The 22,816-nt window shown below is 39.7% G+C and overlaps 1 protein-coding gene across 6 annotated transcripts in view; it reads right to left on the bottom strand.

Annotated features, from left to right (window-relative positions):
* The window catches only part of gabrb3 (gamma-aminobutyric acid type A receptor subunit beta3), a 111,725-nt gene that overhangs the window by 42,596 nt on the left and 46,313 nt on the right, over positions 1-22,816 (bottom strand). For 4 of the 6 annotated variants that reach the window (XM_046840038.1, XM_046840116.1, XM_046840282.1 and 1 more), the window contains exons 2-4: positions 21,793-21,840; positions 17,172-17,263; positions 13,352-13,419 (exon numbers count right to left, since the gene is read on the bottom strand). In XM_046840038.1, coding sequence (XP_046695994.1) covers positions 13,352-13,419; positions 17,172-17,263; positions 21,793-21,840 — 208 coding nt within the window. Of the gene's footprint in view, positions 1-13,351; positions 13,420-17,171; positions 17,264-17,494; positions 18,632-21,792; positions 21,841-22,816 lie in introns of those variants that run through there. The other 2 variants (XM_046840347.1, XM_046840197.1) reach the window with 2 other exon arrangements.

Here is a 22,816-nt window from a genome sequence, read left to right as displayed (position 1 = left end):
ATGCTGAGGATGGAGCCACCAGGAAGAAGGAAAAGAGAAAGATTAAGGAGGAGGTTTATGGATGTGGTAAGTGAAGACGTGCAGGTAGTTTGTTTGAAAGAGGCAGATGTAGAGGACACTGGGGTATGGAGAAGCTGAAAGAAGAAGAAGCTTGTGAGTTTAAATCCCACTTCCAAGACACCATTACTGGGTCCTTGAGCAAAGCTCTTAATTGCTCAGTCCTATAAATGAGATAGATTTTATGTCGCTCTGGATATGGCCGTCTGCCAAATGCTGCAAATCTCATAACGTTTGAACCTTGAGTTAAATTTTAAAAAGAGTTAAAAGAAAATCAGCACTGTCTTTATGTCTGTATGAGGGAAGTAATTAAGTTAATACTAAATTAATACTTTTGATTAAAAGGTCACGAGTCCAACACCAAACTGCCACTTCCGGACTCCTGAGTGAGACAATTAACCCTCAACTACATCTTGGATTTGTAACAAAAAATTTTCTTTGCTGTTAAAAATTTTGCCCAGTCGTCAAAATTCCCACAGTTTTCAGGACCATGACCAGCGACCATGCAATACCTGATCAAAAGTTACAGTAACATGCTAAACATACAGACAACTAGAACATTAATTAAAAAAATATATAAATATATATATATACAGTGGAACTTCGTTGTACGAGCATAATTCGTTCTTGAAAATTGCTCGTGTGTCCATTTGCTCGTATGTTCGAACTGATTTTTCCCATAGGAATGAATGTAAAAGTGATTTAATCCGTTCCGAGATCTCATCCGATCGCTTATTCCTGCACTTAAAAAGTATTTGTAGCCTATTTTAAAAAACAAATACACCGCAAATTACCATAATATAAACATAATTTAACACTTACTCATGTGGTAGTGGTTGATTGTGAGTGTGAGATGCGCACCACGCTCATAACCTCCTCGGTTTCCATGGTAATTCTATTTACTTTCGGTTTCACAGCACAATCACTGATTTTCTTGGGAGACATTTTTCAAGATTTCTAGTGAAATAAAAATTTTAAACTAAAAAAAGTTACTGTGGGAGAGCGTATGAATACGGAACGCCACAACAGGTCAGGTGCAAAGGCTTCACATCCACTTTTATTAGGTTTTTTTTGTGTCGGTCTGCTTAGTGCCCCACGCAGCACGTCTCAGGCGCTCTCAGGCGCACACACACACACACACACACACACACACACACACACACACACACACACTCTCCTCCTTAAATGCACCCTTCGATCACTTGAAAAGAGAGAACAATCATTAGGTCACATTAACTTCAGGTGAATCCCCTGCCTATCTGCTCCCGGACCCGCCCTCCATTCACAAACCGCCGCTCGGCCACGCCCCCGCTGCCACAGTTACGTTTTGGCTGCACTGAACAACGAGAGCGACTGAGTGATACGTCATCAACTAAGCGACTGATGCGACCCTCCGCGGAAAACGGGGAACCGGCAGCGTGAGTTTGCTCGTGCCTTCGAAATTAGCTCGTGAAACAGGGTCAAATTTTGCGCGCGAGTTTGCTCGTATCTCCGTTTGCTCGTACTATACGTTGCTCGTACAACAGGGTTCCACTGTATGTATATATATATATATATATATATATATATATATATATATATATATATATATATATATATATATAAAGAAAAATGCCCAACTTCATTTTTTTAAGTCTTATTATTCTTATTCAAATGTATATTTCATCACCACAGCATTATTTACCTGTCCAATCAATTACATAGCCATTTTAAAAGTGTATATAGATATAGTATAATAATAAATTCATACTGTAAATAATTATAATGATCATACAAGTATATTTTATTAATAGATAAATATTAATATTAATTGAAATATTAAAATTAATTAATATTAATTGACAATAAATACTGAAATGATCGTTTCAAAGTTTTAAACAAACTGTAGCATAAATATTCTAATATCATAGCCGTTTATACAGTAAATAATTGATTTTTATTGAATGTTTCAGTTTAAGCTAAAGCTAATGGATCTCTGAATGCTAACACTGTGAGATAACTCTGAGCAGATTAGCTGGATCTCTTCAGTAACGTTAAAGAACAAATGCTTTACATACATCAGCAGGAGGACATGAAGGAGATGCACATTTGATGCACCATTTACTTCTTTCTACATATAAACTGAGTTACACATACCAAGTGCATCTTCTACAGTGTTTAACTCTAGAGGTTAGCATTAGCATGACATGTGATGTAAACTTCCAGGTTTAAAAGACAGCGAACTGTGGATGTGTTTAATGAGGAGCTGTAATAGTTATTATTAAAAAAAGCTGAGATTAAATCTGTGATATGTTGGATAAAAAAAAAGAGAGTGTAAAAGAAATCAGATATCATTAAAGCTAATTAACGCTGGGGCTCTGGGACTGGAATGTTGTCTGCCTCTCTCTCTCTCTCTCTCTCTCTCTCTCTCTCTCTCTCTCTCTCCCTCTCTTTCTCATGTGTAGCTTGTGTCTCTCAAGATGAATAAATAAATAGCAAAATGAGCTTCTGAGAGCCGAATGTTCTTCAACTTCTACCTGGAAACTTGTGCCGCTGTTCATTCATTATTCACCGGCAGAGCGACGGTTTATTATTCATCTGCGTAGACGAATCAAACAATCCTGCTTATTAGAAGGAACACAAAGAAGAACCGAAGAGCTCGATGACTACGTGTTTAAAGAAGGTCGATAAATCTTCCACACGCTGTCACCTCCCGCTTTACACGCGATATTTTACAGGAAATTATGATGAATACTTTTACCGATAGCATCAATCAGGTGAAGAGATAAAGACGGACGGGAATAAATCCGTAAATCCGTAGGGTTTTCTAATAGACACGAGTCTGATCCATCAGGAGAAAACACGAGAACAAAGACACAAACCTTTTGAAGGACTTCTTAAACCTGATTGGTCAGTACGGTGCTCGGGTTTATATTAAAGACCTCGTTTTGATGTGACATTGTTTCCATGGCAACAGATTGTCGGAAATTGTACATTAGATGCTCTAAGTCAGGAATTCAAGCTCAGGAAGTGGTCAAGAAGTTGGGTTTCCCTTACAGACACCCTTCACACATACTCCTCACACACCCCTCACACATCCCTCACACACACTCTTTACACATACCTCACACACGCTCTTTACACTTCCCTTACACACTCCTTACACATTCCCCTCACACATTCCTCACACACACTCCTCACAGATACGCCTCACAAGCACCGCTAACACACACTCTTTACACACCCCTCACACAAATACTTCTCACACACCCCTAACACACACTCTTTACACACGCCTTACACAACCTTTAAACATACTCCTTACACACACACTCTTCACATACACCCCCACACACACACTGTTTACTCACCTCTCACACACTTTTCACACTCCTCACAAACACCGCTCACACACTCTCTTCACACCCCTCACACACATTTTCACACACACCTCACACACTCTTTACACACCTCACACACCCTCACACACACACTCTTCACACACACCCCTCATGCACTCTTTACATACCTCACACACACCTTCACCCCCACACACCCTCACACACACTCTTCACACCCCTCACACACTCTTCACACACCCTCACACACACTCTTCACACACCCACACTCCTCACACACCCCTTTACACTCTCCCCTTACACACTCTTCACACACACTGTTTACTCACCCTCACACACACTCTTTACACACCTTTACAAACACCACTCACACACTCTTCCCACATCCTTTACACAATCTCTTTACACACTTCTAACATGCACTCTTTCCACATCCCTCACACACACTCTTTAAACACACACCTCACCCACTTATCAAACACTCCTCACACACACTCCTCACACCCCTCAAATACACCTCTCACACACTCTTCACACACCCTCACACACACACACTCTTTACACACCCCTCACACACACACCCTCACACACACTCCTCACACACTCCTCACACCCCTCACACACCTCTTCACACACACTTTTCACACACACTCTTCACACACCTCACACATACTCTTCACACCCCTCACACTCCTTACAAACACTCTTTACTCTCCTACCATCAGTAAAGACTTTCTGAAGCATTTGGGCCTCACATCCAGACTCCACATCCAGCCATCAGAATCCTCAACACACAGAACTGAACTAAATCTCACACACACACACACACACACACACACACACACACACACACACACTTAACTGTGTGCTACTGAACTACTACACACCTGAACTTAACACACACTCAATACTCATCATGTCTTCAGCAACACGACATTATATTATTACTTTATTATAACTATTATAACTGTTTATATGCTGTAATGCACATTTACTGTTTACATTTGGTGTTTATTTACAAATATACTCTTGTTTATTGTTCTTTCTTTTTGCACATTGTACAGTGTAACATACAGTAGGTTTACTAGTGGGTGCTATTTTGTGTTTTGTGTATTTGTCCTACACTGTTTTGTGTTGTCTGTTTGTACTGTTTTTGTCCTGAACTGTTTGCACACGATGCATTTTATGTGGCAAGAAAACGTACTTTAGTCCTGAGCTCTGTGTTCTGTTATGTAGCTCTATGTTCTGTTATGTAGCTCTATGTTGTGTGATGTAGCTCTATGTTGTGTGATGTAGCTCTATGTTGTGTGATGTAGCTTTATGTTGTGTGTTGTAGCTCTATGTTGTGTGATGTGGCTCTATGTTGTGTGATGTAACTCTGTGTTGTGTGATGTAGCTCTGGGTGGTGTGATGTAGCTCATGTTGTGTGATGTAGCTCTATGTTGTATGTTGTAACTCTATGTTGTGTGTTGAGGCTCTATGTTGTGTGGTGTAGCTTTGTGTTGTAGCTCTATGTTGTGTGATGAGCTCTATGTTGTGTGATGTAGCTCTATGCTGTGTGATGTAGGTCTGTGTTTTGTGGTGTAGCTCTATGTTGTGTGTTGTAGCTCTATGTTGTGTGATGTAGCTCTGTGTTGTGTGTTGTAGCTCTATGTTGTGTGATGTAGCTCTATGTTGTGTTGTAGCTCTATGTTGTGTGATGTAGCTCTATGTTGTGTGATGTAGGTCTGTGTTTTGTTGTGTAGCTCTGTGGTGTGTGTTGTAGCTCTGTGTTGTGTGATGTATCTCTATCTTGTGTAATGTAGCTCTGTGTTGTGTGATGTAGCTTAATGTTGTGTGATAAAGCTCTATGTTGTGTGATGTAGCTCTATGTTGTGTGATGTAGGTCTGTGTTTTGTGATGTAGCTCTATGTTGTGTGTTGTAGCTCTATGTTGTGTATTGTAGCTTTGTGATGTGTGATATAGCTCTGTGTTGTGTGTTGTAGCTCTATGTTGTGTGATGTAGCTCTGTGTTGTGTGTTTTAGCTCTATGGTGTGTGATGTAGCTGTATGTTTTGTGTTGTAGCTTTATGTTGTGTGATGGAGCTCTGTGTTGTGTGATGGAGCTCTATGTTGTGTTGTAGCTCTATGTTGTGTGATGTAGCTCTGTGTTGTGTGATGTAGCTCTGTGTTGTCTGTTGTACCTCTATGTTGTGTAATTCAGCTCTGTCTTGTACGATGTAGCTCGATGTTGTGTGTTGTAGCTCTATGTTGTGTGATGTATTTCTATGTTGTGTGAGGTAAGTATGTGTTGTTTGATGTAGCTCTATGTTGTGTGATGTAGCTCTGTGTTGTTTGATATAGCTTTGTGTTCTGTGATGTATCTCTATGTTGTGTGATGTGCCTCTATGTTGTGTGATGTAGCTCTGTGTTGTGTGATGTAGCTCTATGTTGTGTGTTGTAGCTCTATGTTGTGCGTTTTGGCTCTATGGTGTGTGATGTAGCTCTATGTTGTGTGATGTACCTCTGTGTTGTCTGTTGTACCTCTATGTTGTGTGATGTAGCTCTGTGTTGTGTGATGTAGCTCTATGTTGTGTGTTTTAGCTCTATGGTGTGTGATGTGGCTCTATGGTGTGTGTTGTAGCTCTATGTTGTGTGATGTAGCTCTATGTTGTGTGATGTAGCTCTGTGTTGTGTGATGTATCTCTATCTTGTGTAATGTAGCTCTGTCTTGTGTGATGTAGCTCTATTTTGTGTGATGTAGGTATGTGTTGTGTGATGTAGTTCTATGTTGTGTGATGTAGCTCTGTGTTGTTTGATATAGCATTGTGTTCTGTTATGTATCTCTATGTTGTGTGTTGTAGCTCTATGTTGTGTGATGTAGCTCTATGTTGTGTGTTGTAGCTCTATGTTTTTTGTTGTAGCTCTATGTTGTGTGATGGAGCTCTATGTTGTGTGATGTAGCTGTATGTTTTTGTTGTAGCTTTATGTTGTGTGATGTAGCTCTGTGTTGTGTGATGGAGCTCTGTGTTGTTTGATGTAGCTCTGTGTTGTCTGTTATACCTCTATGTTTTTTAATGTAGCTCTGTCTTGTGTGATGTAGCTCTATGTTGTGTGATGTATCTCTATGTTGTGTGAGGTAGGTATGTGTTGTGTGATGTAGCTCCATATTGTGTGATGTAGCTCTGTGTTGTTTGATATAGCTTTGTGTTCTGTGATGTATCTCTATGTTGTGTGATGTACCTCTATGTTGTGTGATGTGGCTCTATGGTGCATAATGTGGATCTATGTTGTGTGATGTAGCTCTATGTTGTGTGTTGTAGCTCTGTGTGTGTGTGTGATGTAGCTCTATGTTGTGTGTTTTAGCTCTATGTTGTGTGATGTAGCTCTATGTTGTGTGTTTTAGATCTATGTTGTGTGATGTAGCTCTATGTTTTGTGTTGTAGCTTTATGTTGTGTGATGGAGCTCTGTGTTGTGTGATGGAGCTCTGTGTTGTGTGATGTACCTTTGTGTTGCCTGTTGTACCTTTATATTGTGTAATGTAGCTCTGTCTTGTTTGATGTAGCTCTATGTTGTGTGATGTAGGTATGTGTTGTGTGATGTAGGTATATGTTGTGTGATGTAACTTTGTGTTGTTTGATATAGCATTGTGTTCTGGTATGTATATCTATTTTGTGTGATGTATATCTATTTTGTGTGATGTACCTCTATGTTGTGTGTTGTAGCTCTATGTTGTGTGTTGTAGCTCTATGTTGTGTGATGTAGCTCTATGTTGTGTGTTTTAGCTCTGTGTTGTGTGATGTAGCTCTATGTTGTGTGTTTTAGCTCTATGTTGTGTGATGTAGCTCTATGTTGTGTGTTTTAGATCTATGTTGTGTGATGTAGCTCTATGTTTTGTGTTGTAGCTTTATGTTGTGTGATGGAGCTCTGTGTTGTGTGATGGAGCTCTGTGTTGTGTGATGTACCTTTGTGTTGCCTGTTGTACCTTTATATTGTGTAATGTAGCTCTGTCTTGTTTGATGTAGCTCTATGTTGTGATGTAGGTATGTGTTGTGTGATGTAGGTATATGTTGTGTGATGTAACTTTGTGTTGTTTGATATAGCATTGTGTTCTGGTATGTATATCTATTTTGTGTGATGTATATCTATTTTGTGTGATGTACCTCTATGTTGTGTGTTGTAGCTCTATGTTGTGTGTTGTAGCTCTATGTTGTGTGATGGAGCTCTGTGTTGTGTGATGTAGCTCTATGTTGTGTGATGTAGCTCTATGTTGTGTATTTTAGCTCTATGTTGTGTGATGTAGCTCTGTGGTGTGTGTTTTAGCTCTATGTTGTGTGATGTAGCTCTATGTTGTGTGTGGTAGCTGTATGTTGTGTGATGTAGCTCTATGTTTTGTGTTGTAGCTTTATGTTGTGTGATGTAGCTCTATGTTTTGTGTTGTAGCTTTATGTTGTGTGATGTAGCTCTGTGTTGTGTGATGTAGCTCTATGTTGTGTGATGTAGGTCTGTGTTGTGTGTTGTAGCTCTATGTTGTGTGATGTAGCGCTATGTTTTTTGTTGTAGCTCTATGTTGTGTGATGTAGCGCTATGTTTTTTGTTGTAGCTCTATGTTGTGTGATGTAGCTCTATGTAGCACCAGGGTTCAGGAGGAACGATGTTTTATTTCACTGTGCACTGCATCAGATTTATATGGTTGAAATGACAATAAAAGCTTCTTGACTTGACTTGAGTAATGTGGTGCCATATAGAAGCCTGGTGTTCAATGCTGTAAATAGCTCACACAGTGTCATGTATTCATGCAGACTTTTAACCCTACATGCATAAATTGTAAACTTTGTCTTGTCCAGGTCTGAAATCACAGCGTTACTCTCAACCACATGCCGTGTGAACCCTCAAAAAAAGCGTCTTCCATGTCTATGTGTTTAGAAGCTGAGTGTGAATGAACTGGTCCTGGGTTTCATCCCTAAACCCTGCTCAGTATTTCCTCCAGCATGTGTCTCATTATTTAGCGCTGATCCACACTTACTGAATAATTCACTCTGTGTGGTCATGTACAAGTGTTCATGGCTTCCCGAGTTAATAAATCAGAGATCAGAGAGAGAGAGAGAGAGAGAGAGAGAGAGAGAGAGAGAGAAAGAAGAGGAAGAATAAAACAATGAAAAATGCATCTCTATTTTTCAGCACAAAGCCCACATTAGCTTGGCTCGTAACACATAATGTTCTCAGAAATCACGTCCTGCTTAATGGGCTAGTTTACTATTCAAAAGATCTTTTTATTCCTCAACCCTTCTTTAATTTGCATCCACGCCATACGTATTGTAATCCATATAATGCACTGCATTACTAAAAAAAAAGGTATATTCTATTACCTTTTGTCTTATTTTAAAACCCTAATGCGTTATGTAACCTCATAACAATTCAATACGATTATGGTAATTTTGCTTTAAATGTTATACAAGTTTAAAAAAGTTTACTTTCAGAATAATAATAAAATGAATTCTTCTTTTGTGTTACATTTTGTTGTCTTATTTTATATTTTGCCTATTAGTTTAGTCCTGCAAATTGTATTTTTTCTCCATATTGCATCATTACTCTATAGTCAATTTTATCTTCTGTATTTTTTAATTATTAAATCAAATTAAAGAGTATTTTCAGATTATTCCTGCAAAATAATTGTATGTATGCACTTTATTTATATGTAAATATATTTTTTTGTTTTTAAATTATTCCTTTATGCTGTTGTTTGTGTTGAATAAATAATTTCTGAATCTAAAATATCTTCAGTGAAAGTAGTAAAGAAATAAAAGAATTTAAAAATAACACCAAAACACATGGAAAGAGAGAAGACAGCGGTATTGTCATTTTGGGGTAATATTTATGGCTAATTAATGATCTGGTCAGTAATTTCTATCAAATCTACAGCTGCTTTAAAAGCAAATGTGTGAGTTACAACAAAATTAGTTTTTGCTTCAGAAAAAGAAAATGCTGCTCAATTCTGGATTCTGATCAGATCCCAAAGTGGCCTGCAAAAATAGCTGCTAGCTACACCCCCTAAACCAGATCGGCCCACAAGAAGGCCACTAGCCACAACTCCCAGAACCCAGAGTAGCCTAAAAACCTAGCTACTAGCTCCAACTCCCTGATTCAAGCGCAGCCTGTAAGCATGGCCCCTAGCTACAAACATGGCCACTAGCTACAACTCAATGACCCTATAGTGGCCTACAAACATAGCAACAAGCTACAACTCACAGAACAACCTACAAACATCTAATTCAGTTGTATTTGTATTGCATTTTTAACAATAGACTTTGTCTTAAAGCAGCAAACACAGCAACTAACTACAGCTCCCTGACTATAGAGCAACCTACAAACATACAAAAAGCTACAACTCCCAAATACCAAAGTGGCTTACAAACATGGCGACTAGCTACAACTTCCTGATTCCAAATCTTCCTATAAACATTGTCAACAGATACAACTCCCTGAGAGCATTGTGGAATACAAACATGGCCACTTGCTAAAACTCCTTGACCCCAGATCAGCCTAAAAACCTGGCCACTTGCTACAACTCCCAGATACCAGATCAGTCTACAAAAATAGCTACTAGCTACAACTCCCAGAAACCAGAGTGGTCCACAAAAATGTGCCCCGACCAAAATTCCCAGAGCCAAGAGTAGCCTAAAAACATAGCGACTAGTTACAACTCCCTTATCACAAAGTGGTCTGCAAACATGACCACTAAATACAGTTCCAAAACCCAGAGCAGTCGAAACAATAGCCACTAGTTACAACTCCCTGATCCTAAAGCAGCCTACAAAAATAGTTACTAGATCCAACTTTCTGATACCAGAGCAGCCTACAAACATGGCCACTTGCTAAAACTCATTGACCCTAGAAATATGGCCATTTGCTACAACTGCCAGAAACCAGAGAGGCCCACAAAAATGGGCACTGACCAAAGCCCAGAGTGGCCTAAAATCATATCGACTGCTACAACTCCCTTATTCCAGAGTGCGCTACAAACATGACCACTAGATATAGTTCCAGGAGCCCAAAGCAAATAGCTACAACTCTCAGAACCTAGAATCGCTTATAAACTTGGTCACTAGCCACAACTCCCTGATCCCAAAGTGGCCTACAAACATGGCCACCAGCTACAACTCCCTGATTCCAAAGTGGCCTACAAACATGGCCACCAGCTACAACTCCCTGATCTCAAAGTGGCCTACAAACATGGCCACCAGCTACAACTCCCTGATCCCAAAGTGGCCTACAAACATGGCCACCAGCTACAACTCCCTGATCCCAAAGTGGCCTACAAACATGGCCACCAGCTACAACTCCCTGATCCCAAAGTGGCCTACAAACATGGCCACCAGCTACAACTCCCTGATCCCAAAGTGGCCTACAAACATGGCCACCAGCTACAACTCCTGATCCCAAAGGGGCCTACAAACATGGCCACTAGCTACAACTCCCAGACCTTAGAGTGGTGCACATTATGGTGGAATTAATGATACAGGTGGGAACTTAAGTAACTGTACATAAGATGCACCAGCATGTTGCAATATTAATAAAACGAGAGAATAAAAGTACATGATCATATCAGTTCTATCCAGTGGACAACCTGAAAGACTGTAGATTATGGAGATCCTGACTACTGCCTGTTTACTGACATCAGTCTTTCCCATGCATTATATCAGTGAACTTGTTGTAGTGATACAACTCTCATGCAACAGTCACCACATATGACAGTCAGCAGCTCTGACAGTAGTGACCTGCACTGATATTTCATCAACAGACGATAAAATCATCGACATGATCGAGATGATTACTAACATTACCACTTAAGGGAAGGAGTCTCCAGTGTTTGCTTTTTTTAGGAAGTGCTGATGTAGGAAAAGAATCGTCTGGTAACAGTAACGATCACATTTCACCAATAACCATGTCCTGTTTTTACCACCGTATGATCTCATTTGGTCGTCTGTCCATCTGTCTACTTCACTCCCATGTTGATCTGCTGCATACAACATTTAATGATGCGGACACTGTGAGAACACACTAGGTGTGCTCCAGTCTTCTGGACGCCTGATGTTCAGCAAATTAACACCTACACGTGTTTATTTTATTATTCTCTAACCACATAAACATACACCGTGTATATATTCAGATTCAATTATGTTATGAGAGGACAGAGGCTAGTCTCCGTCTACACTTTAATGGAGGGGATAAATGTTGTTCATCATCCTGGGTTGAAACTCTGATAGCTCACCAATCGATACACCGGCTCTCAATTCTGCTGACTCAGAAGCACCAACTCAGAGCAGCGTCCAGGCATCGCTTCCTGTTAAAGATGAGTTCCTCTGGCCAAGATTCAGACCAAAGTCCACTCTTCTGTTTGTTTGATTGTTTGTTTGTCTTAATTATATTTGGGTTTTGCAACAAGAAATCTAAATGCGTCTGTAAAACTCATACAAATGCTGCTACAGATGATTTTCTGCCCTTACGTGACAGCTTTTGATTTATTTGAAAACAACATGGCATACTTTTTATCTGTTTATAGCTACATGAGTCAGATCCTTAACAGAAAGTTGCGTAAGAGGAGGAGGACAAGGATGTCCTCTGAGATACAGGTGTACCTCTGACCAGGACGAAGCACTGACACTGGAGACTCCTTCCATAAATGTTACCTTACAGAAAATCTCACAGTATCAACGACTCACGATTCACATCTTGATGCATAGCCGAGGATGCGATACATTATAGATACAAACGAGGCAACTACCGATATGATGTGATACGATTCACCCCTATTACGTGCAATACGACGCAGTGTACAAAATACTATAGACTACAAATCATCTTTACTTAAGTACCTTATGGTTCCTAACTCATGGCCCTTTCGCAAACACGGCGTTGTAGTGCGAAAAAAGATTAAAAAAAAAACAGAGGTTCTTTTCCTGTTCTGTAAACAGGAAGATGCAGCTCTACCTCTGCCATGTTAATCTAAAGTTTATGTGACTCTCAGGACACGCCTCGGCCTCCGTAGTGTTGTGATTCTTTATATTCATGTAGCAAATCAATCTACATAGAAAATATATGTCAGAAATGACTGGTTTAATTAATAATTATATATTAATAAATAGTAAAAAAAAAGATTAACAAATATGTAAAAAAAACTCTGTACATATATCCGATGCAGACTTTTTAAAAATCACATTGTAATCTTTTATGCAAATTGGTGAATCCTACTGTCACTAATAGAAAAGATAATGTATTAGAACATTCATTCATACAATTCAGTTATTCAACACCTTCAGCCCAATCAGCATTCAGAATTCAGTTCTAAGTACTGCTATTATTATTATTATTGTTATTATTAATATTACAGTCTGAAAGCCTGATGTATTACACTATGTATTACACTTAGACAATGTTATGGAGCCAGATTGAGCCGTCACCTTCTTCCACTGTCTCCCTGATGGACATAAAGCACTACAAAGGCTGTAAGAGGATCTAATACTATAATAAACCCTATCTAATGCACCGATGGAGCCGTTCCGGACTGAGCCGAAAGAGGTCTGAAGTGATTTCAAGAAAACGCATGCTACACTACAACACTACACTCCATCCGTTCCCGTTGTCAAAATACGCATATTAATCACTAAAACCCCGCCCACAAACAGGAACATGGCACGGCATACTGTACAACCCGAGGCAGATGTGCACGCAGAGCTGGCTTAATGCTGCACTGCGTCCCACAAAGCACTGCGCTTGTTTTGTGATTTCCAAAATATCAAAAAAGCAATGAAGAAGGAATTCAAGTGCCTTCTTTACTTTCTGCACATTCGCTAATGCTAACGCTAAAGCCACTAAATGTTCTATTTTTGAAGTAAGTGAAAATTGTTTTATAGTAAACGACAATTACAGTGAAACTGTCTGCAGCCTGCAGGAAGTAAATTGAGTGAACACTTACCATGTTGACTTCAGACACCATGTCTATGTTGGCCACATCGATGGTCATCCCCACTGACACCGGCGCACCTTCATGTAAACACAACAAAACTGAATCAATCGATTTCATATTAAAGCTGTGTTCAATTCAATTCAGTTCATTTTTATTTGTAGAGCGCTTTTAACGATTGTCTCAAAGAAGCTTTACAGAGATAAAGAGGTTCTAAAGTTGTATAAAAGTGTGCAAAAGTTTAGTGCCAATCAGTTTGTTCATTATAGTAAATGTATGCAAGGAAGAACTTCTTGAGACTTCATGAGAAAGAAACCTTCAGAGCAACCAGACTCCAAAAGGAACCCATTCTCGTCCTTATCACCGAATGTCCATTCATTACAGTTCTACAGCAAACCTACAACAAGGCTTCAAAATAAATGGTAATGTGTTTTTTTTTCACAAAAATACATTACAGCATAGTGAAATTATTTCTTTCCATATCCCAGTTGTTAGAAATTGGGGTTCAGAGTACAGAGATGGAGCAGAGAGGGTTAAGGACCTCGCTCATGCGCACAACCCTAAAACTTCCAATCAGTAACTCAGAGACATAAAGGTCAGAGCACAGTTTCAGCCATGATACAACACCGCTGGAGCAGAGAGGTTTAAGGGCCTTGCTCTAGGGCCCAACTGTGGAAGCTGGCAGGTCCGGACCTTAAACCCTTGAGCAGTAATCCAGAGACATAACCGTTGAGCTACCACTTTTCCATATGTTCCTTCCAAAGAGTCAAGTTAAGAGTCAAGAATCTTTTATTGTCATTTTAAACATATATATGTGACGCAGTACACAGTGACATGAGACAACGTTCCTCCTGAACCCTGGTGCTACATACAACATCATAAAGCTACATAACAGAAACACAGAGTTAAAGACTAGTAAGTGTCCTCGTGTGCAACCTGGTGCAAACAGTGTCGGACAACACAAGACTGTGTAGGACAAATACACAAAACACAAAATAGTAAAAATGTAAACAAAAGGGTTTGTGCAAAAAAACAACTGCAGCAGTCAAAAAGATGTGCAGAAAAACAGCATGTAAACAGTTTGTAGTCACACTCAGGTAAGTCACACAGTTGAGTGTGTGTGTGTGTGTGTGTGTGTGTGTGTGTGTGTGTGTGTGTGTGTGTGTATGTGTGAAAGAGTTTTAGTTTAGTAGTTAGTAAAGAGAAATCTAAATCGAATCAATCAAGAACCTCAACAGAACCACAATTCCTAAAAAACCCAAGAATGTACAACAAAAGTATACACTACAGTTCTTACCTGCTTAGGGTTTATATGTCCTATGGTGAGCCCTATGACAAAACCTGCCCCTTTTGACCTCGAAGCTAAAAGAACACAAAAACTACACCTGCCCGAAAAACTCCCTGAGGAACCCCCAGCAGCAGTAATTCAATTCCCTATGTGTTTATCTTTAATAAATTAACCAATGGAAACAGTAACATAGAAATAAACTCAGTGATATGATATGAGAAAGAAACCTTATGAGGAACCAGACTCAAAAGGGAACCTAATCTTCAACTGGGTGACACCAAACGTCCATTCATGTTCATTCATTCATTCATTCAAGTTTTTGGTTCAATGTTTAAAGGTCACTACAATATATTTACTGTTGTTGGATTAAACACATTTTAAAAAGCTATGACATTGCAGAAAGTATACAAAGAACCTTTGAGGAACCTAGGAAACTGTATACCAGAACTATACTGTATATGTTAGTGCTTGGACTCCTAACAGTTCGATGCCTTAAAAGGGGATCAACATTACAACTAAATGTTTCCTACAATTAAAACCATTTCAGGAAGATAAAACTAACCAAAGAACCTTTTAAAAGCAAGTATATACAGTAGGAGTGGTACACGAGGTGGTATCATAAAGTTTGTAGACTCTTGGAGGCTCTATTTACAAGAAAGTACTTTATTTATCTATGTTCCCACACTTCCACCTTCAAAATATTCCCCTTACACAGCAATACAGTGATCTTAGTGTTCTTCTGGAATGTGTCCTGGAGGTCTTCTTTTTGGAAGCGTATTGAGAACCTTCTTCGATTCGTGCCGGATCTCCTCAATTGTACCGAATGGAGACCTTTTAACTGGATCTTCATCTTTGGAAAGTCCTCAAGAGCCAAATCTGGCAAGTAGAATGGGTTCAGAAGTGAGATCATGTGGACCGACAATCATCATGCACGAGTTGTTTGAATGGGTTCGACATTTTCAGGGGTTGAGGTTGTTGAAGGTCTTCCTGACCTCTTGTCGCCTTCTAGTGATTTTTGAATCAGTGTGCCTCTCAAAACACCTCGGACTATTCGTAGCAGCGTCGCCGTATGCCAAACGTAAGTGATGTAAAACATCTTTGTGGCAGATTTGTCCAGTTTTTGATACCACCTCATACATTCTAGAGTTTGAAGATGCTATTGAAAAACCCTTTCAGAAAGCAGAATTATACTTCACTCCTCTATTAGTTCTATTGGTAAATCTGTAAATATTAAGAATATGCTATAAATTGCTAAGACACCACAAACCACACACTGTCGAAGGAGCCCTCAAGGACCAGGAGGATACAATTCAGTACATGAACCATTAAATGTTCCTCATTGGAACCTACAACAAACAAAGTGTCTTTCTTTTCTTATAGCAGAACCATTCACATATGCTAAGAACCCCAAAATATCCACAGAACTTACAAGAAACGTACAGAAGAATACAGTCCATTGCTGGGACACATAACAATCATATGCTCCAATTTGTAATTGTTCTTAAATAAACCCTTTAATGGAATTTTTCTTATTCAAAGAGTAGAACCAGTTTAAACAGCTAGTAGTCCGGGACTATCTAAAGATCTTTGGAGGAGCCTAGGAGCACATAACAGGAGTATACAGTACTAATGGTTCTATGGTTAATTTATAAAGGTTCTACATTGAACCCTACAAAAGCATCTCAATTTGAAATAATAAACCAGTTGAAACAGCTTGTAATCCTGTACTATCTGAAGAACTTCTGAGGAACCTATGTGTATATAACAGTACAGTGCTTGGAACATTTAAAGGTTCTAAGGAAACAAGATAAATGTTCTTTACTACAACTAAAACATTTCCCTTTCTAAGAGTAGAGCTTAATGAAAATAATGAGTTTCCGTCCAACAACACGAGGTTACAGTAAAGCAGAAATAAGGCATCATCATCATCATCATCATCATCATCATCATCAGGGTTGAAGCTTCCCTGAGCCCCACACAATATCTTTCTTGAATTATTTTTTTTCAAATTTCAGGTCGAGAACAAAGAAAGTCAGTTCTGAAATTGACGTATGGTCTAAGTGTGCACTAGCGCCCCCTCTGCATTAATTTGGTAATGCACCACGTGTATGCGTAGTGTTACATTTATTTTTGCACACAACTTTGCAAACAGTTCAAAAAGTACCGAAATATAGGATTTAGGATTAAAGACAATTCCAGTGAATGATCTTGAATTCGCCCATACTGATCACGAGGTTACATCTCCATCCAGGTTCATTCATAAGTAATAATAATGATTATAATTTCATATGTGTTTTCCAGGCTTATCGACGCATTTCTATATCATTTATTCATAGAAATAGTGCACCAGAACTTCTTAGTAACCTTCTCACTAATAGCTTTACCCAGAAGGGTGACCATATTGTATCTTTAAGCTTCTCCTTCTCCATGAACACACACATATTTTAAAAACAAAACAAAAAGAAATGATTTCTGTACAACAAACAAACGTACAACTTTTTTGCCATAATGTGGGTTTAGAAAGTGAGAAGAACTCTGATGTACCTCCAAAGTCAGGACGAAGACGGATGTCATATCCTTTCAGGAGCTTGTCCACTGTTTCTTTTACGAAAGACATGTTGCCTGGTTCATTGGCGCTGGAAGAAGAGAGATAAAGAAGATGTAAACATTTTTTTAAAAGTAGTATTGAAGATAGTGAAGTGTTGAGAAGAAATGCTGAATTGTGAATGATGCAGATGAAAGATGCACAATAAAGATACAAAATCCATATAAATAATCTCAATAATTATAATAGAAAGAAGAAAGGTCCTCCATCCTCAACCAAACGTAGAATCAAATATGCACCAAGTTTCTGGTCTCCTTCTCACCTCTGAGCGCAGACCATCAGAGCCACGAGGAGCGGCATGGAGATGATCCCGAACAGCTTTCTCCTCCCGATCCCAAACATCCCAAACAACATCCCTGAGATCCTGTCGGAATCCTGTGTGTGTGTCCTGGTATGTGTGTGTGTGTGTGTGTGTGTGTGTGTGTGTGTATATGTGTGTGGTTGATCGTAATGCACTACAAGCCTGCGCGCTCCATCAAGATGCTCCTCCAGCTGAAGAAGTCTCCTTAGTGGGAAGACCTGCGCTCTCAGGGTGGTGTGAGCAAAGTTCCGGCTTCTGTGCGCTGCGTTATTTGGAAAACGCGCGCACGGAGAAAATAACAACTCTCACGCATTTTTCACGCATTTTCCACGCATTATTGTATTAATAATGATCATTATTATACACACACACATTTTTTTTCCGCCCCGAAAAATCTCCTCCGACGCTATCGGTGTTTGGGTTCCAGCCAGATCTTCATCTCCATCCTTTCTTTTTTTTTCTTTCTTTCTTTCTCTCCTTGAAAAAAAGAAAAACTACTTGTGTGTGTGTGGGGGGGGGGGGGGGGAATGCGCGCAGATGGATGAGTTCAGATCACATCACATCACATCACACCATCACATCATCTCGTCGCGTGCGCTCTTCTCGCCGCTCCATGGAAGAACAAATCTAATGATGATGATGAGGATGATGAGGATGATGAGGATGATGATATTCCAGGTTTGGGTTTTTAATGCTTCAGCATGGTGGGATTTGGATGCCACTCTTCATAGACTTGATGTGAAACGTGCTGAGCGGTTCCGCTCGCTCTCATCACAGAAAAGACGGAGGAGTCACGTGACTGTTTTCAACACATTTTCTTTCTTTGTATATATGTGTATTAGTTTTTTATTTCACACTGCACTTTTATTCCTGGTTCGTTTTCTGGTGGACCTTTTTTTTATTATTATTATTTAATGAACTGCGATCAGCTGTGAACGCAGCAGGACACGTGGGCTTTTTGGCCGTGAAAAGTGAATGGGGTATTTTGCGCGCATGCGTACTTGCATACTTAAATGTGTAATTTCAATGTTAAATGATAATAATGATAATAAATAAACAAATAAGCGTGAAATAACTTAGTTCTTGCTCGCTCTCTCTCTCTCTCTCTCTCTCTCTCTCTCTCTCTCTCTCTCTCTCTCTCTCTCAGCTACACTTTTTAGCCAAATGTTTGTGGACACCTGACCATAAGATTTGTATTTACCTCTTTATAAACATCCCAGTCCACATTTAGTTCCCATTTGATTTTATAATGAGCTCCACTCTTCAGGAAGGATGCTGATGTTCTACAAGATTTTGTGGAGACATGCTACTACTGCTGGGCCCTTCAGCGAGGCCCTTAAGCCTGTATAACTGAGATAACTGTATAAGACTGTCAGCCACAGAGTTTGCAGAAATAAATAAAGGAGTTTTTTTAAACTATGAAAAACAGTGTAACTCTGTTCATCTTAATTTTCCAAAAAACGAATAAAATGTGATGAACAATAAATTATAACGGACATCATGTTCCACGCTGGTGGAAACAGGAGCTTAGCTGAAAGGCTGGTACACACCTTCATGCTGAGGCATATAAATTATATAAATGGTCACACACATCACACACAGGGGAGAAGAAGTGATGTCTGGTCTTGGTCTTCTCTGTCCATCAGTGGATTATTACACCCTTTACAGCAGGACTTCAGACATCTCTCATGCTCCATAATCCGATTGAATTATTTTCTTTTTCTGATGGTGAAATGGCTGCAGGACCCGACCTTAAAACCTGCTCGCGGATCCAACAGGACAATCGCGTTAAACTGTATTCGTTTATCGCAGTGGAATTCAGACAGCGACAGAATCCCGTCTGTGGTGGTCTTAAATTGCTCTTCCTCCATTAGGGCCAGGAGAGCTTTTCTCTCCTCTGCTCTGTTGTTCTCCACTCGGCTGTAGCTCAGTTCAGATCCACACTAAATGGCTTCAGAATGTGAATGTGAATGGACAGGGCTTTTCTTCACGTCTGCCACGTGTGTCATCTGGACCTGTCCGAGACGCCACAGATCCGGGAAGGCCCTTTTGTTTGGGCTGGAAGATTATTTTCAGAATGAAGGAGATTGACGTTAATGGATTTGCTTTTCTTATGGTGAGGAAGTATGGAAAATCTATTGACCAAGAACAGATGATGTTATATAATCCGAGAAATAATTGGATCCCAAGTGGACATGATTCATTTCAACACATTCTGTTCCATGTGCAGGTATTTAACCCCCTGAAACACCTCCCACCCCATACCAACCCCCCATTACCCCGTCGCCCCAATATCTGCCACAGGCACTTTTATTTATAGAAGGAGTGAACACTTATGCAAGGCATAGCAATGAGTGTATATGTGTGTGTGTGTGTGTGTGTGTGTGTATCATAATCATTTTACAAAATCACCTTAAAAGGAAAGATTGCAGGTGTTAGGTGTTCTCTCAACACACACATGCATGCACACACACACACACACACACACACACACACACACACACACACACACACACACACACCCACGTTTTGTCACCCAAACAAATCATCCAACTCGCACCCTGTGATCTGTCTTCAAAACATAAAAAAGAAAGAGAGAGCTGGAAAGAGGAAAAGAAATCTCACTGTGTGGGCCGAGTATATACAGCCGAATCACGGTCTCACACACACACACACACACACACACACATCGAGCCAAAAAAAGTGTTAAAGCATGTAAAGTGATTCTTATCAAAAGCACACCAACAGATTTTTTGGGGTGGGAAAGGTTCAGTGTGTGTGTGTGTGTGTGTGTGTGTGTGTGTGTGTGTGTGTGTGTGTATGAGCATCTCAGGTCCAAATAAACAAACAAATAAATAAATAAATAAACAGACAGACAGACAGACAGACAGACAGACAGACAGACAGACAGACAGACAGACAGATAGATAGATAGATAGATAGATAGATAGATAGATAGATAGATAGATAGATAGATAGACAGATAATTAGGTAAGTAAGCAAACAAACAAATGAATAAATAAACAAATCTACAAATAAATAAATAAACAGTGTGGTGTAGATGCTTAGGATGCATTTTGCGTGGCCGTGTTTTATTCCTCCCACGAGAGACTTCGCACGCTTGCTGTCTGCGCTGTTTCTAACGCACTGAAGAGGAAAAAGAAAGCAGGAGGGAAATGAAAACATTGTCCTCCTGATTTTTTTCTTCTCTCTCATTTATGTCAATTTGCAGATGCAGCAGATACTCCCTCTTTCTCTCTCCCTCTTTCTCTCTCTCTCTCTCTTCATCCTCTCTCTCTCTCTCTCTCTCTTCCTCCCTCTTTCTCTCTCCTCTCTCTCTCCTCTCTCTCTCTTCCTCCTCTTTCTCTCTCCCCTCCTCTCTCTCTCTCTCTCTCTCTCTCGCTCTCTCCTCTCTCTCTCTCTCTCTCTCTCTCTCTTCTCTCTCTCTCTCTCTCTCTCTCTCTCTCTCTCTCTCTCTCTCTCTCTCTCTCTCTCTCTCTCTCTCCTCCTCTCTCTCTCTCTTCTCTCTCTCTCTCGCTCTCTCCTCTCTCTCTTCCTCCTCTCTCTCTCTCTCCTCCTCTCTCTCTCTCTCTCTCTCTCTCTCTCTCTCTCTCTTCCTCTCTCTCTCTCTCTCTCTCTTCCTCCCTCTTTCCCTCTCTCCTCTCTCTTCCTCCTCTCTCTCTCTCTCTCTCTCTCTCTCTCTCTCTCTCTCCCATAAAGAGCAGACAGACGCAGATAAATAGATTGTGAGGTGTTACACAGTGAATGTTGGATGTATAATGTATGCACACGCAGCTGACATTCAGGTCCAAATCTGTTTCAGATTGATCTTTCTTTCTTTCTTTCTTTCTTTCTTTCTTTCTTTCTTTCTTTCTTTCTTTCTTTCTTTCTTTCTTTCTTTCTTTCTTTCTTTCTCTTTTTCTTATTCTCTCGCTCTCTTATTCTCTCTCTCTCTCTCTCTCTCTCATTCTCTCTCTCTCTCATTCTCTCTCTCTTCTCTCTCTCTCATTCTCTCTCTCTCTCTCTCTCTCTCTTGTTCTCTCTCTCTCTCTCTCTCTCTCTCTCTCTCTCTCTCTCTCTCTTTCTCTCTCTCTCTGACTCTCTTCCAGAAGAAAACACAGACTGAGTTTTGAGGAGATTTATTTGAGCTGTGTAAAGATGAGCAGAGATGCAGAATCAGTACATATTCACCCTCTGGGCGTGTGGGATTTATTTATACTCGGTTTTCTCGTGTTGGATCATCAAGACAAATCTCTTACCTCGTGTCGTAGATGGCGAAAAGCTTTTTATTTCCATCCACTGCGTTCCTGAAAAGCACAAAACACAAAAGTGCATTGTTATGTACTAACACGCATACGCACACACACACACACACACACACACACACACACACACACACACACACACAAACAAACACACACGCTGACTGCACCACAGTCTTCCTCCCCTTCTGACCTCCATCAGTACCTGAATTTACTAACACATTCATATCTGAAGATTTACACAAATCTCCACACTTCAAATGGTTTAAACTCGTCCACTATAAATGGCTCCTGGAAGCTCCGCCCACTTCCTTCATTTATTATCTCAAATTAGTGAGTATTTGCATTGAGTTGATTTTCAGCTCTAAAGATTTTCTGATGATCAATAAAGTTACATTTAACCTGATCCATGTTGGATTTTGTGTCATTTACACATACTATATACACACACTGTATACACACACTATATACACACACTATATACACACACTGTATACACACACTGTATACACTATACACACACTATATACACACACTGTATACACACACTATATACACACACTATATACACACACTGTATACACACACTATATACACACACTGTATACACACACTATATACACACACACACACATACACACTATATACACTATATACACACACACTGTATACACACACTATATACACACACTGTACACACACTATATACACACACTATATACACACACACACTATATACACAATTATATACACACACACATATACACACACACTATATACACACACTGTATACACACACTGTATACACACACTGTATACACACACTATATACACACACTATATACACTGTATATACACACTGTATATACACACACTATATACACACACACACACACACACTGTATACACTATACACACACTGTATACACACACTATACACACACTATACACACACTGTATACACACTATATACACACACTGTACACACACTATATACACTATACACACACTATACACACAC

The sequence above is a fragment of the Silurus meridionalis genome, chromosome 1 (genome assembly GCF_014805685.1).
Source record: "Silurus meridionalis isolate SWU-2019-XX chromosome 1, ASM1480568v1, whole genome shotgun sequence".
Lineage (NCBI taxonomy): Eukaryota > Metazoa > Chordata > Actinopteri > Siluriformes > Siluridae > Silurus > Silurus meridionalis.
The sequence above is the reverse complement of the archived record's forward strand: the minus strand, read 5'-3'. Positions and strand labels throughout refer to the sequence as shown.